The 26,837-nt window shown below is 43.2% G+C and overlaps 1 protein-coding gene across 5 annotated transcripts in view; it reads left to right on the top strand.

Moving 5' to 3' along the window:
- The window catches only part of Ten-m (teneurin transmembrane protein Ten-m), a 227,306-nt gene that overhangs the window by 140,364 nt on the left and 60,105 nt on the right, over window positions 1-26,837 (top strand). Inside the window, exon 1 of one of the 5 annotated variants that reach the window (XM_065491627.1) lies at window positions 6,046-6,262. The exons of the other annotated variants lie outside the window; for them this stretch is intronic. Coding sequence (XP_065347699.1) covers window positions 6,202-6,262 — 61 coding nt within the window. The 5' untranslated portion in view covers window positions 6,046-6,201. Of the gene's footprint in view, window positions 1-6,045; window positions 6,263-26,837 lie in introns of those variants that run through there. 5 annotated transcript variants of the gene reach the window in all.

Genomic DNA, 26,837 nt, shown 5'->3' with positions numbered 1-26,837 from the left:
TGAAGCCATTATTATTTTATCCTTGGCCGAGGAGAATGAACAGGAAAAAATCGGCCCGCGTGCCTGCTGCTGCGCCACTAATTTCTGCCAAAGGGTTTCGATCTCGAAGCAGATTTTTCTACCAACTCGAGGCGCGCTTTTTGCCCGGCTGGAGACGTCTTAACTCTTCTCCTAATCCCCGCCGGTGACAATTTACACCTCGCAGATGTGCGCAAATGAAGCAATTAAAGTGGAATTAAGCCCAAACGTCGACACTCTGCACGACGGGATTATTGAGTGTTTTTCCTCTGTTTCCAACACATGCGAGCTGCTTTATTGCATTCAAGCCGCGCCCGTCTGCTGCCGAGGTGATTATTTTTGTACGTTGGGCTTGTGACGTTGATGTAACTGTTGATTTGCATGCGATTTTCTTACAATGAACACGTCAAGGTGGTAATTAAACGCACGAAGCCTGCGATAGCAGCGACTTTTTAGGCTACTTTGGCATTAGTTGTGATATATTTGCCTATAATTTTGTTTGATTTATGCGCTCTATTCATCATATTTGAATGGATTACAGATTCGTAGATATTTGCATAAATTTAGGCGTCATTAACTATTTAAATATATCAAACACGACATTATTGTGATATAAATGAAAAATATACCAATTAAAATGAGGTTTCTACATTTTCTTGTTTGTTAAAAAGCAAATATTTCATTAATAAATAAATTATTTGGAAGTGTTCAAAATGCGTTTGGCGTTAAATTTTGCCATTTTGGCCAATTCAAGTTTTGACTGAAGTCATAGAAATAAAACAATCATATACGTTTCAAGTAGCATTGTAAACAACGTATGAGTTCCTGGAACTTTGCTCTGGCAATTACAACACAAAACGGTGAAATTAAGCATAAGCAATCGATACTCCTAAAGTTCCCATCGCGAAAAGAAGTGTGCCGAAATGGAAATCAATACATGTTTTTGACAACGAAGTTGAGTGCTCGATGCGTGGCGGAGAGCGAACTGTGGGATAATGATTTAGCCCGCTTGTCTTTGCGGCTACTTGGGTTACACGCCCCCTTAAATTCGATCCTGCGTGGAATTTTCGCAATTAATATTGCACGCAAACCCGCTTTCTGCGCTGAATGTGCGTACCTCTCAGCCCTCGGCGGGGAGCGGCCCCCTTTCTATTATTCATACGGCCACAAGTTTCAAGTTTCCTTTCGAACGTACATGCAGGCGGCACACAAACAAACATGCTTAAATCTGTAGAGCAACAAATCGCGGAGGAGTATGTTGACGTTTTTTGTGCAACAGCCATCGGCTAAACTCAAAAGCCATCCGACTGTAAAAATATTATACTATAGAAAAAAAGCTCTGTTTCTCTTGTCTTGTCTGTTTTCACGCGCAATTTTGTTCTACTCAATTTAAAAGAAGTATATAAAGCACTCAATCAATAAAGTGTTCTTCAAGAGGTTAACTGACACCTTTTGTGTGCTCCTGTCGCTTTCCTTAATACATTCCACTGACAACGCAAGATTGACCCACACACCTCATTGTTATCGATGGAGAAAAATACCTCCCTGGTGATTCATTAAAGGACGATTTGTTTGAGAAACTATTCAAAGAGATGAATCCAACCATCAGTTAGCAAAAAGATTTTGTCATTCATTATTGTAAAACTATTTCAGTTCTTGTACTTCATTTTTGTCCGATCGGATTACAACTGTAAACCAATACAACAACCAAATTCGTCAATCTGATATAGGTCTTCATCATTTCAACCTTTTCTACCCTCAAACCTCTTTCAAAAATTTGCCGTGCTCCCTAGAAATAAATTTTGATTTTGAACTAAATTCTTTCGAATTTGTTAATGCACTGGCAACACAGAGGATAAATATGGGTTTGCATTATCACACATTCCTCTTATTTAAATCAGGCCCTGATACCAATCCTATTTTATTAGAAGACCTGATAGAACGCGAATGTCACATTTAACTCGTGTAATATAAGGGTTTTGTACACAACTTTAGTGATAAAAACTCGATGTGATTCACATAGACAGAATGAAATGATTGTCTTTTCCACTTAAATCTGTAGAGCAACAAATCGCGAAGGAGTATGTATATTGACGTTTTTTGTGCAACAGCCAGCGGCTAAACTCAAAAGGGATCGGACTGTAAAATATTATACTGTAGAAAAAAGCTCTCTTTCACTTGTCTTGCCTGTTTTTCACGCCCAATTTTGTTCCACTCCATTTAAAAGAAGTGAAGCACTCAATCAATAACGCGTTTTTCAAGAGGTTATACTGACACCTTTTGTGTGCTCCTGTCGCTTTCCTTACATCCCACGTTCCACTGAAAACCAGCCAAAATTGACCCGCACACCTCATTGTGATCAAAGGAGAAAACTACCTCCCTGGCGACTCATCCAAGGACAACTTGTTTGAGAAACTATTGCTCATGGTGAGGGTGCGGATGAACAAATGAGTCAGCCGACTGCAGTGCATATAAAAATACATAGTACACAAGTGATATGGGTGACAATTGGCAAACGTGTGCTCCGAATGTTAAACGGCTGCGTGTGAATGAAAATCCGCAACGTGTGCGGCGCTCGGCCGACCGCAGTCGGAGGTTAATAAAAAGCTGACGTCACTCTCGGGTTGCAGCCAGGGGTGCGTTTCGCTGTTTTTAAAGTCGGACCCATCGGCCGTTGTCTGCGTCCGCAGGGAAATCTCTCCCGAAAAAGTATCAGAAAGAAATGGACCCGGGAAAATGTGTGCGATTGTCCTGAAGGAAATCAGTCAAAAACGTGCTTCGCTGGCGAAGGGAAACGGCTGTTTGTTGTTTGCTTGTTTGTATTCGCGAAAGTTTACTTCCTTCGCGGCATACATATTTCCCATCAAAAATGGAAGACAAACAACGTCACAATAAATTTGAAAAGTTGTTTGCCGCCGACTTGATAGGTAATCTCAGAGAAACCGCGCTTGATTTACTCCTCCTTGGAGAAAAGGAAACAAAGCTCTGCCCCAGCGCTGCGGTGTTCACTTTGCCCATTGAATTTTTGGAAGTGTGTTTAATCCTTCACAATGAATTTATTTATAAAAATTTGTACATATTTAAAATTTTGAAAAATATTTCTGATGCTAATAGCTGCTGTAATCACGGAAAATATACAGAATAAAACATTTATTTTTAACATTTGGTTTTTCCTAGACAATTTCTTTTACTCTTATTTCTGCTGTATTTTCCCGTTTTTATGTGATTTTAAATATTTAAGAGATTAAAAATTGTATGTAATGTTTAATATCTGATTAATCCTAACGACAGTTATGGATTAGATAGAAAATATCATAAAAATGCATTGCAGAGGTCGTCTTACTGGTTTGCTCTATAAATTGTAATAATATCCGCAGTGGTGCATAGAATTACTCATCACGGGCTCGCTTGGCAATAAATTCGTCACCCCGAAGTGCAATAAACCTCTGAGAGAAGATTTGCATAGAAATGCTGAGCGCGAAATGAATTCTCTGACAGAGCTCGCAGCAGATGTTTTTTCAGCTCAGATATTACACACGTCTTACTGTCTGAGAGACAATAAGCTGCGCATAGCTCGACGACGAGGGTGTCTTTTATTCCTTTTAATCTGGCAGATCCAGCCGGCGGCGAGAGGGATGCGCGCACACGCTTGATGCCGATAAATTAATATTTTATGCCCTTTTATTGACGATCATTAAAAGCTGCAGACGAGTGTATAAATATCCTAGAGATTATGGCTGCAACAACTGCTGCAGATGAGCAAAAAACGTTTTTCGCTCGTTCGCTCTCGGGGGGTGGACACAGAAAAATTTGGCAGCGACTATGTAGCGCGAGCGGCAATCGATTTCGCACTCGCTTTCTTCGTTCCTCCTGCTTTGACAAAGTGCCAACTCATACAAGCGTAATTAAAACGGACGGAAGAAAGAGCGCCTCGGGGAAGTGCACGCCTACTGTTTTCCTGCAGACGTGTAAGTGATTTTTTGTATCATATATTTTGAAAAGCCCCGCCGGTAGGGAGACTTTTGAATAAAAAATCAGATGAGCATGAAAATTGCTAATTATAGTAAAGAAAAACCTAATCTCGATGCTCTTTTGTGATAACAATTCCAAAACATGCGCGGCACATATGGCCTGCGTCAGCCTCTGGCGCTACGGGAGAAGGGAGCGATATTTTTCCTTCTTCGGACCTTGAGGAAGGAAGCCTGCTGTGCACTTTTGCTCTTGATTGTATTTTATTTTCAATTAGGGGCTTGATTTAATGCTTCCCCAACGATAAAAAATATGATTTACATCTAGCCTGTGACACTAAAAAGCTAACAGAGGATTCTGTGCTTTGATTTTTTCTGATCTCTTCTAAATTAAGAAAAAAGTGCTTGGATATTAAATCACACAGACGAGAAGACGGAAAGAAAGCAAACTAATTCATCGCTGCAAAGTCCGCACCAGGAGACTTTGTTTTCAAAATTAACTGAAAGACAGACGTGGAAAATTGCGAAGTCAAACAGGAAAATTCAAACTAATGAACTCCGCTTGTGCTGGTAGAGAAAAACAATATTTCCTAGTAACGATCTTTCCCCTGGCTGAAAACACAAACAGCGAGTGTCCTGGACGTTTAATTGTGTTAGGCAAGTCAAACATCGCGTGGATGATTGACCCGTTGATCGACTGCCTAGCGCCGCATGCAAATGCGACGCTCAACTTTTTGCTCCACGTCTCCCGTTGCTGCTGCCGCCGCCGGCCGATGGGGCTACGGGCACAAATTGCTATAATTTGACCGTAATGCCGATAACGACCATTACCAGCAGCCACCAATGTGAGAGATAGCGCTCGCGAACAGACCATTTCAGGCGTTTGGCTGCTGAGCTGCATTTCCATTACAATGATTAATTCAATATTTCGCCATTTAATTTTATCACCGCGCTGAGAATTCGAGCAAACACGATTAGCCGCGCGGCTGAAAACTGTGTGAATGTCCCAGCAGCACCAATAAGTATTAAATTATATTTTATTGGCTCCTGTACACAGCAAACACAAAGCCACCTCGCCGCATATGGCCGAGTTATTTTGGTATTCATGGCTCAGCTTTATTGGAATGACCGCCGTTGGTGTTGCTGCCGACGCAAGGTTAATATTGTGCGAGTTGCCGGCGACTAAGCGGGTGACGATTCATTCGGCTAATTGCTTTTTCCAAATTGGCTCTCTGACGCGCATCCGAATCGACCTTAATCAAGCAGTTCGCCTAGCTTTGCCTGTCACGATTCAAAGCGAAACGAGTGGAACTTGCCAAATGGATTATTGTCGCCTATTCTAATTCGATAAGACGGGCACGATTAATCACGAACTTTACCTTTCGTACAAATTGCAACACTGTGTCATTTCGAAACGATTAAACATGAGCGTATAAAACGAGAATTTTGAAATACCAATACAAGAAGCACGTTGGCAGACGCGAACAATCGCCTATTGTCCAGTCCATTAGAACACAAATTCAATAAAACTGCGCACTTTGCGCGGCGACTGCGGATAATGATTGAATGGCGTAATTATCGGCAGCAGATTGATGGGAGCTGCTGGTCCATTTGCGCTCGGCGGACTGCTTTTTTGAAAAAAAATGCTCGATAAATTCTGGGAATGCGTCAGCCGCAGCAACCATGTTTTAGCGCCACCGTAAAACGAGCCCGCTTTTTACACCTATTCTGCCCCTTTTATCGAAAGCACACTAATTTCTATCAAAGGGTGTTTTTATTGCCTCAACGCATAAAACAGGGCGTTTTGAATAAGATAAGAGCGCAGAGGAAAAATCAACCCGAGGATACATTTGCAACCCAATATTCTTATCCGAATCGAAAATCTCGCCCCCCTCCCCTTCTCACGGGTCCCTCCAGGTATACGCTTCATCGTGTTTTTTTCCTATTGTATTGTGTGTCAGCTGGTAGATGAGAGACGAAAGAAAATCCCTCCCTACTCCTCTGCGTGTCTGGACCGACCAAAACGCACAACCTTCGCTGCATCTCCCTCTTTGCTTCAGTTCAGGTCGAACCTTTAGTGCGGACGGTCGTTTGCCGAGGGCCGCGCGTTTGTGTTGTATTAGTTTTTGAAACACTCGATTGGAACAGTGCGACGCATTTCAGATGGTAATTTAAAACTGCCAGTGCCAGCTTCTTCTTGCAAGGGCAGATCGCCATGTCGGATAACGAATATTGGTATCCCTCGAATCCCTATTTGTCGAGGCAACTTCTTCTCGGTGAGTTCATTTGCTCTGCGGGAGCAATTTTAGCAATTGATATAAAGCAGTCAACTCAACTGCCTTTGGTCTCGGTGAAATTAATTTCAGATGGATTGGCGTCAGCCCTTTTTTGGTCGGATTAATAATATAATGACTCATTCTGTTAAATCGGTATTTCATAAAAATGGTATGGGCGTGGATTGAAAAAATACTTATAGAAGTTGTGCGGGGAAAATCTTTTTTAAGATATAAGCTTGTGGAGGCGTTGCATTGCTTTGTTTCGCTCAAATTTCACAACTGTCCCCTTCAAAATATAAAATTCATGCTTTGATTGATAAAAAAAGAAAATTAAGGATCCTTCACCAGAGATCGCTACAGAAAAAATTAGTTTTTCAATTGTATCCAAGGCAGGAGAGAAAATAGCAATACTAATTCCTTACAGGGCCGGGTTATGCGAACAATGAGAAGAATTAAACGTGATCTGTCAACACGTAGAGTGTTATAAGCTGGTTTTACTTGTAATTATTAGCAAATAGAATGACAAGAATTTGTCAAGAGAATTTACCTGTAAAATTTTCAAAATTTCCGTCGCAATATAAGAATTTTTGACGGCTGACATTTCTTGCGACATGGCCTGAATAGTTGACATGTTGCAGCCACGATGGATTCCTAATTAGTTAAATTTCAAGGAAAATGCTCATTTCAAACTCAGCATTGAAAAAGTAACTCTGGTTTAAAGTTCTTGCGAGAGAAAGATAGAAAAAAAGGCAAACTATTAAAGTAGTTGGCACGATAGTAATTTAATATATAACTCCTGCTCGTCCCAGTTTGAAACTTCTGCCGACGACTAGGAAACAGCCGATGCAAATTATATAATGAGCCTGTGCTGCAATCCTTGCCCGGCTGTATGCATGAATAATAAATAAAAATGGAGCTGGCACGAATCCCGCCACGGCAGCACCAATCGTGCGGATCAATTAATTAAATCTGAGATAGATAGACAAAAAAGCAACCGGAGAAGCGACAACCGAAAAATAATAACGAAGAGGAGAGGCGATAAATTTTTCGATCAGGGACTGAAAGTTTAATAAGCCGCCTAATTAGAGGGCCAGAGCGGACCAAAGCTGACGGGGAGATGCGCGCATGTGGCATGGCGGGCTCATTACGCTTTTATACGCACGCACGTATTATGCATAAGGCGCGCCTCGGGGACCGAAGCTGGGGCGAGTGAAGTGTCCGGAATTCAATTAGAGAAGAGGCTGCGTGGCGAGTCAAGGAGGAAGCGAAGGAGGAGGCGGCCGAGGGGTGGTTTGAGCCATTGTCGACGGCATGGTCGACAGAAATGAGAGGCACAAAAGCGACTTCTGCAGCTCAGCAGCAGCTATAGAAAAGCCACTTTGGAATCTATCATCGTATGGCTTGTTACACATTTATAATGGGCCCGCAAATGAATGGCGCGCGAGATACTCGAGAAGTTCGCTTCACCCCAGAAAAAGTTATTTATCCGCAGGCTGCATCCCGATTTGACATGCTCAAGTGGATTTCCTTATATTACGCGCGCGCTTTTGTCACTCGTCGCTCCCTGACGACTGGCCAGCTGTTTTTCTATATAAAATATTGGATTTTGTAAAATTTATCGCGCTTGAGCACTCTCACAGATTGTGTCGCTAAACGGTGGTGCAAACTGCGCCTGCATGAATGAAATTTCATGCCTAATGCTTATTTATGGCACGCAACACATGCCCGCGCGGACACTCCAAAGTGGATTAAATGCGGAAAATCTGGCTGGAATTCATTCATCCTACTGTTGTTGAGACTTTTTATCTAATTTTGGGGTTTTGTTGGAAATTATTTATGTACAACGGCTGCTCTATCAGATTTACCGCATTAACAGCACATACGCTTGAGTATGCTGCAGTATGCAGAGAAGTAGAAAATTCCTTTATCCCGTATTAGAGTAAAATGCTGAATCGGGCAAAACTGGAACAGCATTTGGCACAAAGCACTACTCTGATCATTTTAAAACCGCCCCGGGCGCAGAAAAGCGCAGAGCGGCGCAATTGCATAGATTCCAGGCTGAGAGGATAATCCCTTGAACATCAGCTGCGGACAAATTTGAAACATTTCCCATTTCTAAAGTCTACGAATCAATTGCAATCGTGTTGGAAAATCGATTAGGCTTACTTCATTATTTCTCTTCCCAGAATGATTCAATACAGACAAATAACAAGGTTGAAATCATGGTTGTGGTACATTCCATCACTTAATAAAATATCGCATTTTATACATTTTTGTTCGCCCTGCTGGAGGTTGTAAAAATGTTTCAAAAGTCAAGAATTCTTACAACAAATTCCACTTTCTTATAAAGTTAAACGCTTACCTCACATAATGTTACTTAAAAGCAATCAATAAATAATGTGTACAATGTTTCCATTATTCTTGTTTCTTTATATCAGACGGCAATGAACTCGAGGGAGGTGGCATTGCTATACACTTAATCCTTTTGAAACTTGTGTTAATTCATTTGAAACTAATGCACACAAGCATATACGTTTACGTAAAAAATTACTTGTCACAAGGATTGAAGTAATACCGTCACCAAAACGCACCAAACGCATAATGCTGACCGCACCACTTGGCAGTATAATCGAGTGCGGCAGGCTGCAGATTAACCGCACTGGACCTCATGTATAGCCTCGCTGGCTGACTCGTAGTTCGAATATGAAATTATTTTGCTGAGACATGCACTTATAGTTTGCTAGAGAGGGTCAGGAAGAAATTCCTGCTTCTTCTCGTTGGATATTGGAATGGCTGGCGGTCATATCGGCGAGAGACCTCACTTGGCACATTGCCTCCTCGCCCCTGGCCGCTTTTGTGTGGCCCGGCCGATTCAATAAATATGCAAAAATTGGGCATTTTCGCCAATATTTCATTAAAATGGGCTCTCGCCGCTCGGAGGGCCAGTGGTATTTTTGCCTACGATATTGCGTCCGCAGCCTTTCTGCTCGCCCTGCGTCTTTCGCAGGCACCAAAGGAGCGGCAATATTGCTTACTCAGTCCAGTTTCCACCGGCCGGAAGGAATGGCGGATCTGCAAAGTTTATATCGAGCGAAATTTTGTGCTCATATTATTGCCAGATGTTTGCCCTGGAATTTCTCCCAAAGAGCAAAAGTGAAAAGTTGTGATTTAGAGACTGTCTTTAACTTGTGCCGCGTGCCATCTGATTCTGCTAGAGCTGCAGCAAATGACCCTAAATTTTTCTGGTGACTTCAGTTTCTTTTTTACTTACATCACACTTTGGAAAAGTGTAGCACCGTGTTGGTCTCTCTATTTATTCAATGACCCAATAACGTTGGACAATAAAACTTTATAACTATTTTCATTTTTTGCAGGCCTTGCTTGTTATCAACTTTGCGGAACTATCAAAATAACAAAAATCGACAACCGCGACTAACTGCTTGAGCAGGAAAATTATGTCCATTTTCCTTCCGGTGGCACACGTGAAAAAGCACTCTGTGCTGGCCGAGAGGCAATTTAGTTTACTGTTCATAGCGTCTGATTAAACATGGGTCGCGCACGAATTATAAATATAACGAAGCATAAATTTTAATTGTTTAAAATAGTAACGACGGGCCGGGTGAAAGGGTTGCGAGCGTTTGGCAGGGTGGCGTGACCATAGAGGTCGAAAATATGCATCATTATAAATAACTCAGGCGCGCCGTCAGCCGTTTCAAAATGTTCGTATTATTCGGCGGCATGTGCGCGCGGGAGGGAGACGTATGCTGCCAGAACAGTGTGGATGCGGAGGAAAATTCCGAAAGCAGCTAGACCATCAACTTTAATTATTATTATTCCGCTCTGAGCCAATACAGTGTGTGTATATGTACAGTGTATATGTGTGTGTGGGCACACACAGCACAAAAGCCCGCGAGTGTTGCTTTAGCGTCGAAATGTGTTTCGCGGCGGCGGAGGCAGCAACACCAATTATTTTCGCCCGTAGGAAATTGAGAGTAATTTCACAAAACGTTTGGACAAAGGCAGGAAATATTCAATAATGGGCTCAAATTTGCGCCGTAATCATCGCTTTGCTCTCTCGCACACTAGCTAACCCCTTTTTTGGTGATGTCAGCCTATTAGCACTATTACAAATTACTTGAAATTTGCAGGAACTGAATAGGCAAAGTGGAGAAGATGGCGCAGCAATTTGTTTGTATGTCTTTACAAAATCACGTTCATTCCTCCCTTGCTAATTTAAAGATGAATAATTTATTCAGCTCTATATACAAGGGATCTTAAGTTCATGCATTTTCACTTTTACTAAAAAATAGGCCTCAGTTCAGATGAGTTTTCTAAAATTGAAGAGCTCTTATAGAAAATGCAGGTGCCAGGTTTTATCTTTGATGGGGAAAATTCAAACTAGATGCCACTTTTAAATTCCGCTTACCTTACTTCTCGCCAGAAGTGCTGACAAATTTCATTGCACATAAAACTGACAGTGACTGGGACAGTTCTAGGCTAGTGATGGCCATTTTTTCACTGATGCAAGATCATCGAGTTCATTGTTATGTAAAGCCAGTGGCAAAAGCACATGAATGAATACCGGTGGTGCTGCCCGATTCCTTATGCGGGCAGCGTTTTATACACATCACAAGTCGTATAGGCAGCGCACACGGGGAGCCAGCTAGCTCTCTCTGCTTTTGCACAGCAAGGGAGTCAGAGATCACCCTGGCAAATCCCTAAATTCTGTTTCTCGCACTACACATACCAAATATTTCTGCCACAAAAAAGTCATCTTTCTGCTGTTAAACAATAATGCAAAATTACAATAATTAAAACCGCCGACAATTGTTGGCTTCCAACAAAAAGCAGGACCGCGATGTTGTACAGCTTCTTGAGATTTAGAACTAACTACACAACATGCTGTATAGTTTTTTAATCGCTGCTTAACGCTGGCTGCCCGTGGAAAATTGTAATATCCCTATGCTATTTTAGCATAATATAAAATAAAGATTCGCAAAAAAATAGTAATGGAATGGATAGGTTGATTAGAAGGCAACAATTAGATACCAAACTCAATACTTGTACAGTGATAAAGATACACAATGTGGTCTACCAGAAGTTATTTTCGAAATGTGAAATACCGTGAGAAAATGTTAAACGACATCAATTTCTCAGAGAAACTGTCGAAACTTAAGAAAGGTCTATTATATTGGGACAGCGGCATGCTTTCTCATTTATATTGTTGAAGGATAAATAAAGAAACTGTCGTCCTAAAAATTTCAATCATTCTGCTCTTATTCGTTCAATTAAATTCTCATTTGCAAAAACTCGGCTATATATGGGCCACTCTTCAATCAAAATCACCCTTGATTTAACATTTTCAGCGAATCGTAGTTTAGGGGCATGTTCGGCGCCCCTTGCGAGCATTACACCGACGCCGCTGTGAGCGTGTGTTTTGAAATATTGAGCACAAGTGCCCTAGCCTTAAAGTTAGATCAATAATTGAGCAGCCAACACCAAAAGGTATGCCGCACATAGCAGAGCGCTTTAAAGGGGCTGCCGCCACCGTGTCTTCGTCGGCGGCGGCGGTGGAGAGATTTAAAAAGAGGAGAAAGAACCAACCCCAGCTTTTTTGTCTGCATCGGCGAGTAAGAGCAGCAAAAATTCCAACAACAAAGTGTGCTGCAATATTAAAATGATATTTTAAGGTGGCGAAGTTTTACGAGCGAGGGGGCTGCCTGCGGATTATTATTTCGAACGCGGCTCTTAAAACAACACACGCGTGGGCAAAAATGCACGCCATGTATTTGCCTTTTCCTCTGTTTGCTTTTTTCGCTGGCAAATGAGGGGCAGGTGTCGAGGAGTGAAATGTGAAAAATTTCCGCTCGTTTTTCTGCTCCGATGATGGATTTGGCTGGAACCCTTTTAGGACTGTTTAACTTAAACGCCTTTTTCTATTCCCTTTAGATGGCGACAAATAAATATGATCAGTCAGATAAAGGGTTATTTTCTTAGGGTTGTTTAAATTTTTCCTCGTGATTCTTATGGAGATTTTTTGTGCTTTATCAATGATGAACTGAAACTGGTAGTAAAGAATGAACAATGATAATGACAAGTGCAGCCAGAGTTCAAAATCATCGTAGTGTATTAACCACCGGATCTTCGAGGAATTCTGGCGTGATAAGAAAACTCCAGAGCGTCCCTTTTGTATGTGGTACATTCGCGGGTGCACATCTGCAGAATCGAGCTGCTTGGTATTCTGCGAGGTGAGGTTGCGAGCAAATCAAGCAAAATATCTACCTCAGCAAACATCAAAACGCACGCCTCCACGACGGGACTGGCTATGTTCGTATAAATCATCGCGTCCTGAATTTATCTGCCTTTCTGGCTGACTGTTCGGCTCCGAGATTCGCATCTGCTCAAAATTCGTCGGCCGAACATAATTTGCTGCCAAAATAATACGAATGTGAAATTATCAGCAAGACGCTGAGCGCACTTCCACGTGAGAGGAGTCTGAGCATGCTCATGGCAAATGGCAAAGCAAACAAAACTTACAGTGTTGTCCAATGACGGCACTCAGCACGCGTGGCCATGCACTTCAGTAACTATTTCTCTATAATCGAATTTGCGTACAAATCAGCAGACGCATTTAACGCATCCTGCGCCTCTGCATGCAAACTGATAGTGTCTTCAAAAGTCACCCTTTAAAAGGCCGCAGCTCCTGCATTTAAGTGTGCCAAAATTAATTAGAAAATCGGATCGAACCAGTTCTCCCTTCCGTTGGCAATTTCACGGGCGCGTAATTTTTGAGCCCCGCCGTGTGTTTTTAATTAATAATGACGTCACCCTCTGATCATCCCTTCTTGTGCGACTTCTTGCTCATCCTGCCGCGTGCGGCACGTGGGGCACAAGTTAATATATTCGGCGGCTCAACTCATATGAGACCGATTCATTTATTTCAACTGACTTCACACACAACTGTTACTGTATTAAAATCCCACCCTCGCGCGCACGAGAGGCCAAACCCATGCATGCGGCCACCCCTCTGCAGTTATCTGGGATGAGAGAGGAGTGCATTTTATGCAACTTTTGCGGAATTCTGCGCTTCCTCCACCGCTCCCTCTTTGCTCATTAATATTTTATCATCATTAGGTGCATCTTGCGGCAGTAAATAAATAAATCGCGTCCGTTCTCGTTCTTTCTGTCTGATCGGCGCAGGGGTAGCGAACGGACCGAGTGTTTAATGAAGGGGCGAAGCGCAAATGGTAATTATTGCTTTCGTTCTCACGGCTCGGATATTAATTAAATTAACGAGGCTTGGATAATGGGAATCCGGTGTTTTTATTCGATCTCTTTTCTCCTCTGAAAATTAATTTGCCCAAGGTGGCCTGAATCCTGATGACGCATTAAAAACATACACACACGCATTTTGCTGAAAATCATACAAGTTTCCTTTATTCTTTTTCAACGAAATTACCGAAACGCAAAACATAATTTCCATTTTGATACTCGCAGTGGGTACCAACTCAGCCATTTCTCCGCCTCCCACATGGTGCTCTTGTTTCGTTTTGATTACTTCTCAACATTCTACCGCTGTTCAGACAGTCGAGAGTCGAATTATACACGCCAGAATGCTCGGGCATAATTGCGAATCCGCACACAAGAAATTAATGTATAGGACGAGAGTGAATGCGCGTGTGATTATTGAATGCAAATTAATTTACGGCAGCCAATTTGACGACTGCTGAGAGGCCGCCTGTGCGCGCACAATTTGCACAAAGAGCCTATGAGCTTGATGAATGGCACCCAAGAAGCAAGTTTATTGTACAAACAAACACACTACTCTCGCAGCTTGAGCAAACATTCGTGCGGTACGTGTGCACCAACAAATAACAGGCCGTTTTCTGCTTGCTGCCAATCCCAAACCATATTATCAGTCCAATCGGTATCCGTTTATTCTTGGATGAGGCTGTTGATTGTTGCAACGGCCGACTTCATTATTCTTTTCACTGCTATACATCGGGAAACGTTTGTCACGACTTCAATTTTCCTTGTAAGCAATCCAAGTTAATGTCAAACGAATACATACTCTTGACGGCTGTAAAACGTTATGAAATATTTTTTGAAATCACCTCATTCCTGGATTTTAAGAGAAACGTATTCCCTTGAAACCAAAAAAAATCGTGGCATTTAGAATCTAGATTGATTGCAAATTGCATTCAGCGTCAGGGTAAGCCAAACAAACCACACATCGGAGCGGAATGAATTATACACCTCACCTTTGCAATTCATCACAGTCCATTCTAGATGCATTTTGATCGAGCACGTGTCTTACGCAAATGAATCTCCTAAAGCCGCAAACTAGCATGAACAATCGCATTAACAATTGCGTCCTAATCAGCTAAAATGGCAGTTTCGATCGGCGGCACCACGCAGCGCCTCTCCACGCCGCCCGCCTTTTGAAGTGGTTAATTATTCCACCTGTGCTCGATCGATACCGCAATTGTGTGTGCACCAATTCTAATGCACTGCTCTGTGTTAGCTGCCAAAACTAATTCCCCGCGCGCGGCTCGATTCGTCAACGCTGGCTGGCACCGCCGAATAATTAATTTGGATAAATAATCGCGCCGCAATAAGACATGCTAAGGGGAAAACGTGCCCTGCGAATACGCTGTGTTGGGTGTATGTGTAATCTGTCAGGATGATGCATCCCGTCACGCACCGGTCCCGGCACAAAGGCCGAGCACCAAGGGGTCTCTCTGCTAATTTCACGGTGATGAAGACAACAATTATTTCGCCCTACAGCCATTTGCATCATCGATTGAGCACCAGGCTCATTTTAAGCTTGATGGTTTCAAAATGCAAAAGGGCAAGCAAAAAGAAAACTCCAAATTCCTTCTACATAAGTGTTGTTGATAGCATTTCATTGGCTCCGAATTAAAGATGAAAATAGAGAGTTAAATTGTTTGGTGATGTGTTGAGGAAATATTAAAATCACATTTGGAATAGTATTTCAATCTGATTACGTGTCTATAAATGAAAACATACAAATGAATTTCAGTTATGGTAAAACAATTATTGAAAAGATTTCGCATGATCTTGATTTGTATTTAAATATTTGACTGGATGCGACAATTTATAGGTAAGCAGACAATAAAATGCACACAATATTTGAAAATAAAATATCATACTATCACTTGAGGAAAAAAATATGCAACTCTTGCTACAATCCCGATTACTGATGCCGATAAAACAGAAACGAGCGTTTGAGTGGATTATTGGATAAAATGATATAGAAAGAACTCAGAGTTGTGTATTTTTGTCACATAAAGGGAAACAAAATCTTAGTTAATTTGTCAACACTCGAGTTTGGTTGTTTTATAAAATGTAATCAAATCGTGAAACAAAATCTTATACTCTCATTGAAGTATTATGGTCGCAATGATTCCATCTCGAGTATTGAGAAACAATAGTAGGTTAGCAAGAAGAATGAGTTTATACTTCATAGATGTCAAAACAACTACAAAATCCCTCATGAAACAAACCCAATTATTCGTTTCGGTTTGTTTGTCATTTGGAAACATCTGAAAATACATAAATAAAATTTGTAGACATCAAAGTTCACATTCGAACCTCGTTCCTAAATTTTGCCTTCTCTTTTCAATCCTAAAAGCCAATTTTCGCCGGTGGAGGCACATAATGGAGCTGAAAAACTCATCAGCAGCAGCAGCTCATGACGGAATTAATCCTGAAAATGGGCCGTTTCAAAGGGGGGCAATAAAGTTGCACACACAGCACTGGTGTACACATCCAACGCGCGCCGCATTCAAACGGGAGACTTTTATTATATCGGTCGCCTGAAAGCATCAGAGAGCGCACACACGGTGCACCTGCAGTACAGGTAAAAATTAAAACGAAAGAGAGCCAGCCTTTGTGAGAGTGCTGGCGCATTAGCAGTGCTCTTTGTGCGCCTGTAATAAGTCCATTTTTATTGGAAATCACTCGCTTTGCTGCAGCGTCGCCGCTCCGCACGCGCGCACGCAAAAATATGTGAAACGATATGTACACACGATCTGGCGTACATACGCTGCATGCGATGGGCACGAAATGAAAATGTGGAAAGCTCTCGGGACCAAACGGGGAGGTTGCAGCGGATTATATATTCATTTTACTGGCTTTTGGCCTGCATAAAAAGACCACATTTTGGAGGTGTAAAACTTGCTTGTCACCCGATATTCAGAATGTCATTTGATTCAAAGTCTGTAGGTGATCGGGAATAGAACACGTGCCAAAATGTCACAATGAGATTGGGTTGGACCATAAAAAATCTTGAATTTTATGAGGTTCTGGATTTAATTATTGATTTCAATCTTTTCTGTTTCAGGTAAGCCATATAGTTTGAAAACTACCACTACTGCAAGTGATTAGGCACCAACTTGTGGGAAAGTTTGTGGCCGTTTCCCTAAACCGAAATTCGTCACCGTGCGAAGGAGTTCTAGGAAAATTTGAGCTCCAGGGCGGAACTTGGTGCCTAAATGGATTAAAGTAGGATCTCCTTCTCGCATCTGTTCCCGACTCGCTTCCTCCGCCTCTTGAGCAGCCAGTTTAATTCTGCACAACCGCAGCAGCAGTTTTGTTGCGAGAATTTTTCATACCCGACACAGATGCGAGCCAAAATTGGCCACAATTAAGCATGTGCGCGTGCATATTATAATTTTAAATTTATTCAAAATTCAGGCGCGACAGACGAGTTGAGGAAAAGTTTGTCATGCTTTTGGGGGGATGAAATTATATTGTGGAGTGCGAAATCTACATAAACAGTGCACTTGGGAGCTGAAAAGAGTTGGCCTACTCTCGTCAAAAGGGTCTCTCGACGGGCCCAAAGGGAGGAGGGGTTGCTGAGTAATATGTGTGTGCCCTCTTTTCTCCGGCGAGCGCGGCCAACAGCAGCGGCGATGGCGGCAGCAGCAGCAGCCTGCCAGAGGAAGAGATGTTTGAATTAAAAAATACACACGCGCGCACAGCACAGGGCTGTCATTATGTTGATGAGTTAGTTCTTTCTCTTTTTATCCTGCGACGTGTCACTTTGGTAATTTAAATGCAAAACTGCCGCCCTGCCGCAGCAAGCCCAAAGAAAAGCAGCACCCAAATGGAATTTTAATGCCTTTTCGGCCGCAATCCAAATAGAAAAGCCAGCCAAGCTCCGGCAGGACGGAAATGGAAATTTGAAAACGGGCCGTTGGCGGAAAAAAATCAATACTTGTGTGTGCGAGTGCGGCCTGGCGAGACAAAAAGCCGCGCATATTTTGTCCTTCTAATGAGGTGCTGCGTCAAACGAAATTCTCTGCCAAAAACATCAAGATTAGCAGACCACCCGTTTTCTTTACTTTCTTTCTCTTCTTTCATTCTGTGCCCCTACCAGTGAAACACGGGCTCGTTCCGCGTCCCACGACGCAGATTTAATATCGCGATATCCGCGGCAAGACTCTTCATTTGAACCGCCACCCTCTCCAGTGTTTGCATAAAGGAGGGTGCGTGTGCTGAGGGTTATGATTAGCCCTTCTGATTAAATAGAAACGTACGCGCTGACTTCTTTTCCGGGGGTCCCTGCCGAACGCAATTCCCCGCTGATAAGCCGACGACTAATTATCAGCTTACAGAATATAAGAAGCGGCAGCATAGTAGTTGCTTCTTCGCAGCCCTCGCTTGCAACACGTGTAAAAGAAACTCGTGGGGCTGTGAAAAATGGCCGCAGAGGCGCCAGAAAGAAGAGGATATTCGATTGAACTCGAGAGGAGGGGTGCACAAATAGCCCACGATCCTCATCTGCGGTAAAAATTCGCTTGGAATCGGGAATTGTTCGAGAATAGTTTGATGTTTCACATTATCATTATGCTCGACGAGATGCGCATATTTAACACTTCCCTTCATCGACAAACAAGCTCGTTAATGGACTAGAATAATTACGTTTTGAATAAATTTTTACTGTTTCTCAGATAAGCCAGTGAATTCCATTTCAGGAAATTAACGCGCGTCGGATTTGCTCGCTCGTATCTCTTGTCCTCTGCTTCATAAAATTTACGTGCGCGTCGTATCGCAGTCGAGATCATAAAACGTTTTGCAAATAATCCCGAAGATGCGTGTACAGTGCGCACGCGGGCCAGGCAGCGAAAGTGTCTCTTTCCCTCCGTCGTAAATAAAGTCGTGTGTGTGTAAAAGCCAGCATTGCACGCGGGAAATAAGGAAGGTGCATCTCGAGTCGAATATATTTTTATCGACGTTGGCTGCTTTTTATCTCGGCAGCATACGCGCCGGGGCCCATCTCCGTGAGATTTCCGATCTGCACAGCAAAGTGAAATACGCTCGCCGCCCTTTGCCGCGAATTTATGGCGGCGTAGAATTTATTTTCGTGTTTGTAGTGCATGCACACGTAGCGAGGGCGAGTTGATCTAGGTGGATGATATGTTGCGAAGGGCAGTCGGCAACACCTTTCTAGATTATTTCGTAGTGAGAATTCAGCTCGGATTCATCTGACAAGATCGAAAGTAGGCAACCTGCAGAGCCAAGCATTCCAAAGCTTTCATTCAGACTAAAAGAATTAGTTTAAAAATATTTTTAAGTTGCTGAATGGCTGGATTTTCTGCGAAATTTTTAATTTAAACGGAATATGTTGGTAGTGGCTTTGCGTAATTATAACCGTTGACTTCACAACTAATTTAAAGTGAATGCTTCATTTTTCAACTAATAAATAAGAAATACATGAGCGGGGTAGCAGCTCCTCCATTTATTATTTACTGCAGACAACATTGAAAGAGAGAATTACATTCTGGACCTGCTGCTTTAAGGGACATTCTCCTCTCTTTATTAACTTCTCCGCGCAATATCTTTTGAGCAATTGCACCAAATCAAGAAGCTCCCAGCTCGCTGGGTAAACTGCAATAAAGTGTACCGAGAGAGCTCTTCCCTAATTCACAGAGATTGCTTGCTTGCTTCCTGGTCGGACGAGCGGCCACCAACTTTATACTATCTTTTCGAGTGCGCTCTGCCTCTGGGATTGGGCCGTTTTTCCCGTCCATTGGTTCAGAGTAGCGTTCCTAAAGTTCGGCTTTGCTAGATATTTCGTGTCCTCTTGCACAATATTTTCAACTCGTGCCGCCACCGGAGGAGAGTGCACAAATTCCCAGAGGGAAATCGGGCAGGCCGAGCATGAAGGACGCGTGGGGGATCTCGATCTAAAACGTTATTATTTAGTGCGCGAGCCGTCGAATCATAAAACCATAATAATGCAGGGGAGAGCCAGACAGAAAAAATAATATTGCTGCTGATTCACACAGATATTATTAACGGCACTCTCTTTATTGTTGATTTGGTCGACAATTTTATTGCCCTCGCGGCACCCGTTATTCAACAAAGTTTCAAATTAAATCTCTTGTCTGCATCGAGAAAAGTAGCAACTAAATGAACTCAATATCAATGCGGTTATTTTTCCATGAACGAAAAAAATCTCAGTTGAAATTAATTATGAATATCTGTCGTGAGGCAAGCAAGCAGATGATCATTTTATTCACTGCCGGCAGCCACGATGATGTTGGCAATGCGAACGTGTGTGGCTTCAAAATGGATAGCATCTACATCGCTGATAGAAGTGGGCGCGAGCGAGCAAGACAAGTGAAGAAAAGCGCTTCTCTTTTAGCACAAGCGAGAAGATTGCCGTGGGCATAGGGATTATCAGTGGCGAGGAAATAGAGCAGGCGCGTGCGGTGATTGGGCACCAGAAGCGTTGAATATTGCGCGCGATACAAAAGCAGTTAGCGCGAAACAAAAGGAGGCGAACAATCGGCTCGATGAACAATCGAGAGGCACCGACATAATGCGTGCGGGAGAGCGAGCGAGCGAAAGAAAAGAAGCTGCTCGAGAGTGCTCGTCGTCGTATTTCCCAACTCTTACAGTCCCGACGTACACATACTGCGTACGCAAGGCTGGAAGGCAAAAAGTTAAGTCGCTGCAGCGGCCGAGATAAGACTACCACGTGGAAGAAGTCATCAAAAAGAGCGAGAGCGACTTTTTGTCGAGCTATGAAAAGAGAGAGAGAGAGAGAGAGAGAGAGAGAGAGAGAGAGAGAGAGAGAGAGAGAGAGAGAGAGAGAGAGAGAGAGAAGGAGAAGTTTTTGATCTTTATACACTTGTGCGCGCTGTAACAAAAGTTGATATCGGCCGCGACAATATTTTCGCCAGCGATAAAGTCCGTTTATCCAGCTGGTGCGAATCTGCCATCTGAGCACTTTCAAGGGTCACCAACTTTTTGACTGCCCTGAGGAAAGTCAGGTTGCCTCGTTGATTGTTAAAGGAAAATTAATAGTCTGCAGATTTTTATCACTTAAAACAACGCCAACGTTGGCTGCTAAATTTAAAAAAAAATCTACCATGTTCGAGTATTTTTTAATTGCCGCGTGAAACATCCACTGCATCGGATTGAAGAAAAAATCTAAACACATTTTGCAAAAAATTCGTCCTCTGGTGAGGCGAAAGGAGAGGAAAAAGCCTGGAGGACGAAAACTAAAACCTTTGGCGGCGGCAAAAAGCGTGCGATTAACTCGTGCCCGGCAGCGGCTCGTGTTTTCTTGCGTGTGGCTGGTGGCGGCGGCGGTTCATCGTCGTGTCGTCCCCAGACGCTCATTCGCCGAGATTCGTCATGCTGTTGTTGTTGTGTATTTATCCAGCGGCGGCTGAATGAGATACAGGCAGCTAGCTACTCTCGAGGCGACGCAATTTGCATAAAGTGATGAATATAGTGCAGTCAGCTCGAGCCTTGTTACAGATCATCATCGCAACCCGGCCCTATTTTTCATATCTCTCGCCAACGCGCGCGCTCTTATTCCCACTGGAGGAATGATGAATGCACTGTGCGCGATGCGAGCAGCTCAGCTCGTCAGCCAGCCAGTTTTGTGAAGAAAGAGACGCGAGTGCGATAATTTGCACACACGTTGGTGACCTTGTTTCGCGCGCGCTGTTGGGGACCTCCATTCTTTTCACGAAACTGCGCTAGAATCCGCCCCGGCTCGTTTTACCTTAATGAGAAAAATATTCATGCCGAGGCGAGATAAAAAAAAAACACTCGAGAAGCTGCAGGGACCCTTTTTGTTAACTGGCCCGGCGCGAAAATGTAAATGTCCTGGGAGGTTGCACAAGTTTTGGGCCTTTTCATCGAAATGAAACATTACGAGCGTAAACAAATCTTTTGTCATCAACCTAAAACTCGAGTTCTAAAGTTAGCTGCTTGAAAACAAAATAATCTGTTCTTCAGAAAAAGTCGACGGCTGGCAAAAAATACGTTCGCCGCAACAGTTGTTTTTGTCCTCGCCAGCATCACACTTGGACTGCACACACACTCGTACTGGCCGTTTGTTTATTTGGCCTGGTGTGGTGGCCGTTCAGGTCGTAACTCGGTCTGGCACGAATTGACAAACTGCAAACGACGAGAGGTGCGCACCAGCAAAAAGGGCGAGTGTGTGTGCGTGCCCTACGGCCGGTCTGTCCTGTCGGCCGAAAGTTTCACGCTAAACAGCAGCAGCCAGCAAAAGCGACAATGTTGAGGTCAAATTCGCATAAACGTAAATCACAGTGCGGCCATATTTCGCGCCGGCGGCTGCTGCTGTGTGTGTGTGTGTGTGTCGCATGTGTACACGTTCGTTTAGACCCCGAGTAAGTGAATTAATACCCGCACCACCAGCGAGCTATAGCGAGCACACACCGAATTTGCATGCGGAATATTTATCTGCATGGTCCACGCTGCAACTTTTTATTAGAATAATAATTGTTTGCGCGGGCGGGCACTCGCGCGCAGATAGTGGCAGCTGCTCTGCTTTTTATTCAAAAGTATTATGCTCGCCTGACGAGCTGGTCTTTTTTAATTTTATCTTGAATTCATTAAAATTCGCAAATGACTTCCTCTTTGTTTTATTACCAGCCGCCTGGTGACGCAAAATTTTTGTTTAAAATTCCGTGAGGTGGTTGTTCAAGAAAAAAATGAATATTCAGAATCGAAAAAAAACGGTCTTTTATAAAAAAATATGGAGTTTGAGCCGCTTTACTACAATCACGGCTGCCTTGACGACACCGACTACACGTCCATATTATTATTTGAAAGAACTGATGTTTCTCAGCACCGGTACAAATTTGTTCGGCAAATTGAAGTTTCCCACGAAAAGTTTTGCAATTTCACGCAAAGTTTGGCTGGTGTGAATAATCTTGCGCGTCGCACTTTTTGACGCCTCAATCTTTCCCGGAACGTCCTTCAACTGCTGCGCACACAGAGCATGAGCGATAGACAATTAAAGTCACTGAGCCGAGGGGGAGATAAAAATGCGCTCGCAGATAATTTCGTTTTATTGTAAATCACAGCGACGAGATCGAGTTACAAAGAGACCGTGATACAGTTCATTATTCTGACAAGCAGCTTGACAGCAAAGAGTTCCCCTCTTTCTTTCTTTCTAAGCTGGATTTCAATTTTCGTTTTTCCTTTCCCTCTCGCTTTCTTGAATTCAGTCCGAAAGGGTGAGGCAAAGGAGCGTGGAAAATCCATCGCCTGCGGAGATTAGGTTCATAATCATTAGCGAAACGCTCATTGTCTGGAAAATAAATAAAAGCCAGCAGAATTTTTACAAAGTGACGCACACGCGCAGATCGAGCCCATCAAACCAAATGTGTTTTCCTTTGATTCCCAGGGCGCGAGTTGGACCCTCGGCACAAAAAACGTTCGGCTCCCAAGGGCCACTTTTTCGTCGTCGGGGAGGGAATCGGGAGAGAGCAGATTAGCGCTGTCGTCATTTTTACTTTTCGGCATGCACTCCCCGATGATAGTAGATGAATTAATCAGCTCGATTTTCGCCAGGGGCCACAGCTAGCTTGGCCGTTGATCAAATATTTTCTCAAATCGTTAGTGGAGGAGCGATTTCATCTCGTATTTGCAATTAAGTTGAAGATTTTAAAAAGGGGAAGACGACTTTTGATTAACTGATTTATAATCGATCATTTGAAGTAGCGCTTTGATTGATCATCTAAACCTTTTCATAAAATCTCTTTATCTAGTGACCGCTAATTAAAATTAAATTTGAATTAGAGCCCAACCATGACCAAAGATAAAAGCGCTCTCCTATTTTCGAACAAAATCTTTCATTAGCATCTGTTTTGAAGTTCGGCTTGTTTCAATTTCATCTCTTGCAAGCCTGGGCGCCCCTTACAGGGCAAAGGAGGAAAAATTGACCAGCAAAGAAACCTCAAGCTCGTCGAGAATTAATTTTTCAGCTGATAAATCTGACAGACGGGCCAAGAAGGAGGAAACGGACTGAGGATGAGAGGAGAAAAAGCAGCGTGGTCGACACACACGGCTTTTTCCATCCACTCTCGTCGGGGTCGTGAACTTATTGATCTGCCATGCGGGGGTGTCTAAGTTCGCCGCCACTCGGCGCCGCTCGGGCTGACACAGAAAGCAGGCAGCCAGCAGCACACGCTTGCTGTGCGTGCGGATGGGAGAGACGCAAAAATTTTGTTGTTTAATTCTATTTCCCGCCGAGGCAGGAAATTTGCAATTCCAAACCGGCCCAAATCGATAATTCATCAACACTTGAGGCGCGGTGTGCTGGCATTTGAAACGCAAATAGCGTTTGTGTGTGTGTACGTTTGTTGCGCGGCGGGAAATTGTATTTTATGGCCACTCACACACTCTCAATTATAGTTTAATACGCGTTGATTGGATTTTGAGGAGATATTTGCTAATTATGAAAGCACATCGGGTCAATTTGCCTGTGTAGCGGACGTACCGACTTTTCCACATCCGCCCGGTGTGTGTGTGTGTGTGTGTGTGCAACCGGTCGATTCGGCCGGCTTAATTAAAGGCAAATTTATATGCCAGATTTAAGCGTCGAGTACCCCGGCTGGCTGGCTCGGTAATTACAAGACACGCGCGTATAAATTTTCTCCCGCTTTGCGCCTTTAAGCCTTATTGAAAGGCGCGATGAGTTTTATATGCAGCGTGCGCGATGAAATTTCTACCCCGTCCGTCTTAACCTTTGCAGCTTGTTAATTATTATAACCTTTCGCGCGGAGAAAGAGAAAGGATGAAGAAGCGCCGCTGGCCCAGCGGTGCTCCCCCGGGAACCAACTTAATTTCTCATGATCCACAATGAATGAACTTTAAAACGCACGCAAACGCCACGTGATCAATGAAACCATAAATAAAACCTGGTGAAACGAGCCCAATATCCCAGTTGCGAAGCTCATTAATTAACAAAAGGCAATTCCTTTTCTCATTGTTCTTTCATACAAACTACCGCCGCCCACCGCCAAGAGTTTGCAAACAAACTGCGAAGTTTGAGCAAACTGCGAAATCTTTAATAATAAGTGGTTATTTAAAGCAAGTTGAAAGCAAGCAAGACCTCCCAGATATTCTAGGTTGAGCGCTCCTGACGGCTTTAACAATTCGCGTTAACATCAACCCCTTAAATCTGAAAAATTAAAAACGATATTTTTATAATTATACACTTTTAAACTGCTTAAGTTTTAACAATCCCTTTACCTCTGAATGCACAAAGCATTAACCTCGCAGCTCACGTCTGCAACTTATTACAGGAAACGTCAGGAAGGTGGTAAGCGCGCAGGTGACTCGCAACCATGGATGACTTAGATAACTAAATTATTCAAACAATTAAGCAAGCTGTCCAAGTTGAGCGCTTTTTCTCGTAAGCCCTCCTGCAAATTACAAAGTTGTCATAAACACAGACGGCCCGGCACCTTGAGGGTATGCAATCCGTCTGGCAGAGAAGAAACTGAATTACGCCGTTCGCGAGTGACACAAACGTCACGGAACATTATTCCAGAGCAGTTGCAGTAGTTAATTAAATCGCTGCCGACTAAGTTGGATAATATGCAAACATCTCTCGCCCGCCTCTATATGGCTCAGGCGGGAGGAGCTCTTTAATACGAGCGAGTATGTGCTTTGAATCATAAAATCTGATTCAGAATAATCGCGCTTGCTGTCATGCAGCAGTTAGGCGAAACGTCAATTACATTCATGCTCTATATTCGTGTTCGGTGCCGAAATTTAATTCAATCTGCCCGCGCTGTTTGTCATTACGCAGAGCAGAGAGAGAGAGAGCAACAATTTTACGACGATTTGTCTTGAGTGCGCCATAAAAGCATCTCCTGACTCGCTTCATTCGCATTGATTGCCACCGAATATATTGCACGCAGTAAAAAAACGCTGCACTGCAGACCCTGCAATAAAAAGGCAAAGAGCGAGAGTACTTTACTGCGTTAGAATGATCAAAATAGTGACAAAATCCAGACTCCCATAATAAACTTAAAAAAAAGATCCTCTCGAAAAAAATGTTTTGCCTTGAAAACAATAGCTTCACAGCTGCAATGGCAGAGGTTGAGGGTGATTTTCAGCCCCTGATGGTAAATCGATCTAAAAGCAATCGAAGGCGGATGCATTTTGGGCCTTTGTTGTGTCGGCTGCTCAACGATTTATGGACACGCGAAGAAGAAAGGGTCACGCGTGCGCCTTCATTTTAATTAAGTTTTTCGCAGGCCTGTAATTTACGCGCCATTTGCCGCGGCTGACAATTGATATATCGAGGGCGGGAAATAAATTTCGGATTAATTCCGCCCTCGGCGTTTATGTTATCGAGTCGCCGCACCCACGCCTCTATTTTTAGATAAAGTGCATTGGTTAGAGAAAAGGGAAAGTGATAAAAAAAGGTCTCAAACCATTTACATCTTCTATTTTTGAAATATGTATATCGAGCGTCATAAATTGGTTTGTTTAAGATTATTACTGTATAAAAATTTCCCAAAAATCTCAACTCACGCCACCCCCAATACGCTGTTAGTAGCCAACTGAATTTTGCACATTTATTCTCGTGTAAATCGGTTGCCTGAACAAATTGCGGAATCGTTGTGGAATTTGCCGGATAAAAGCGGATTAGCACAACGATCCACAGCTCGGAAATTTATATCAAATCAGAAATGCATGCACGAGCAAGCCCAAAAACGTACTCGATCCCTTTTATTCCGCGCGCTTTTTCCACAGCAGCGGAATTGGCCGGTCTGCCGGCCAGCATTAAGCCCCGCAACTGCTCGCTTGCATGTTTCAATAACTTCGTTACAGTTCACCAAATTCGTGTTATCCCATCATATCAAAAACTACTTTCGTCTGTGTATCACGAGAGCCTCTAATCGGATCAGCAGTTTCGTTTCAGCTGCCACCGCCGGAAAAGCGCTACGGCAAATTTAAAGAGAGCCAGTAGTCCGCTCAATTAACGTCGTGAATATCATTTGCGAGCTCAGGCTTGATGACACGCCGCTTTTCAATCAATCAATCAATCAGCCTCCCATCGATCAGCATGTGCAAAGAGAGTATAACTGTGTGCTGGGTGATTAATAGCAATCGCCCAACACAATGGCCGGAATAACAAGCCACCGTACCGGGTAAACAGCCAGCCGTTCTTGGTCTTTTTTGGAAAAACGTGAAAGCAAATAACAAACGCCCCCGCGCGGGCCTCTGAAAATTTCGTCTCAATTTACTCCCAGTTAAT

The sequence above is a fragment of the Cloeon dipterum genome, chromosome 4 (assembly GCF_949628265.1).
Source record: "Cloeon dipterum chromosome 4, ieCloDipt1.1, whole genome shotgun sequence".
NCBI lineage: Eukaryota > Metazoa > Arthropoda > Insecta > Ephemeroptera > Baetidae > Cloeon > Cloeon dipterum.
Note: the sequence above shows the minus strand (reverse complement) of the source record. Positions and strands in the feature narration are given on the sequence as shown.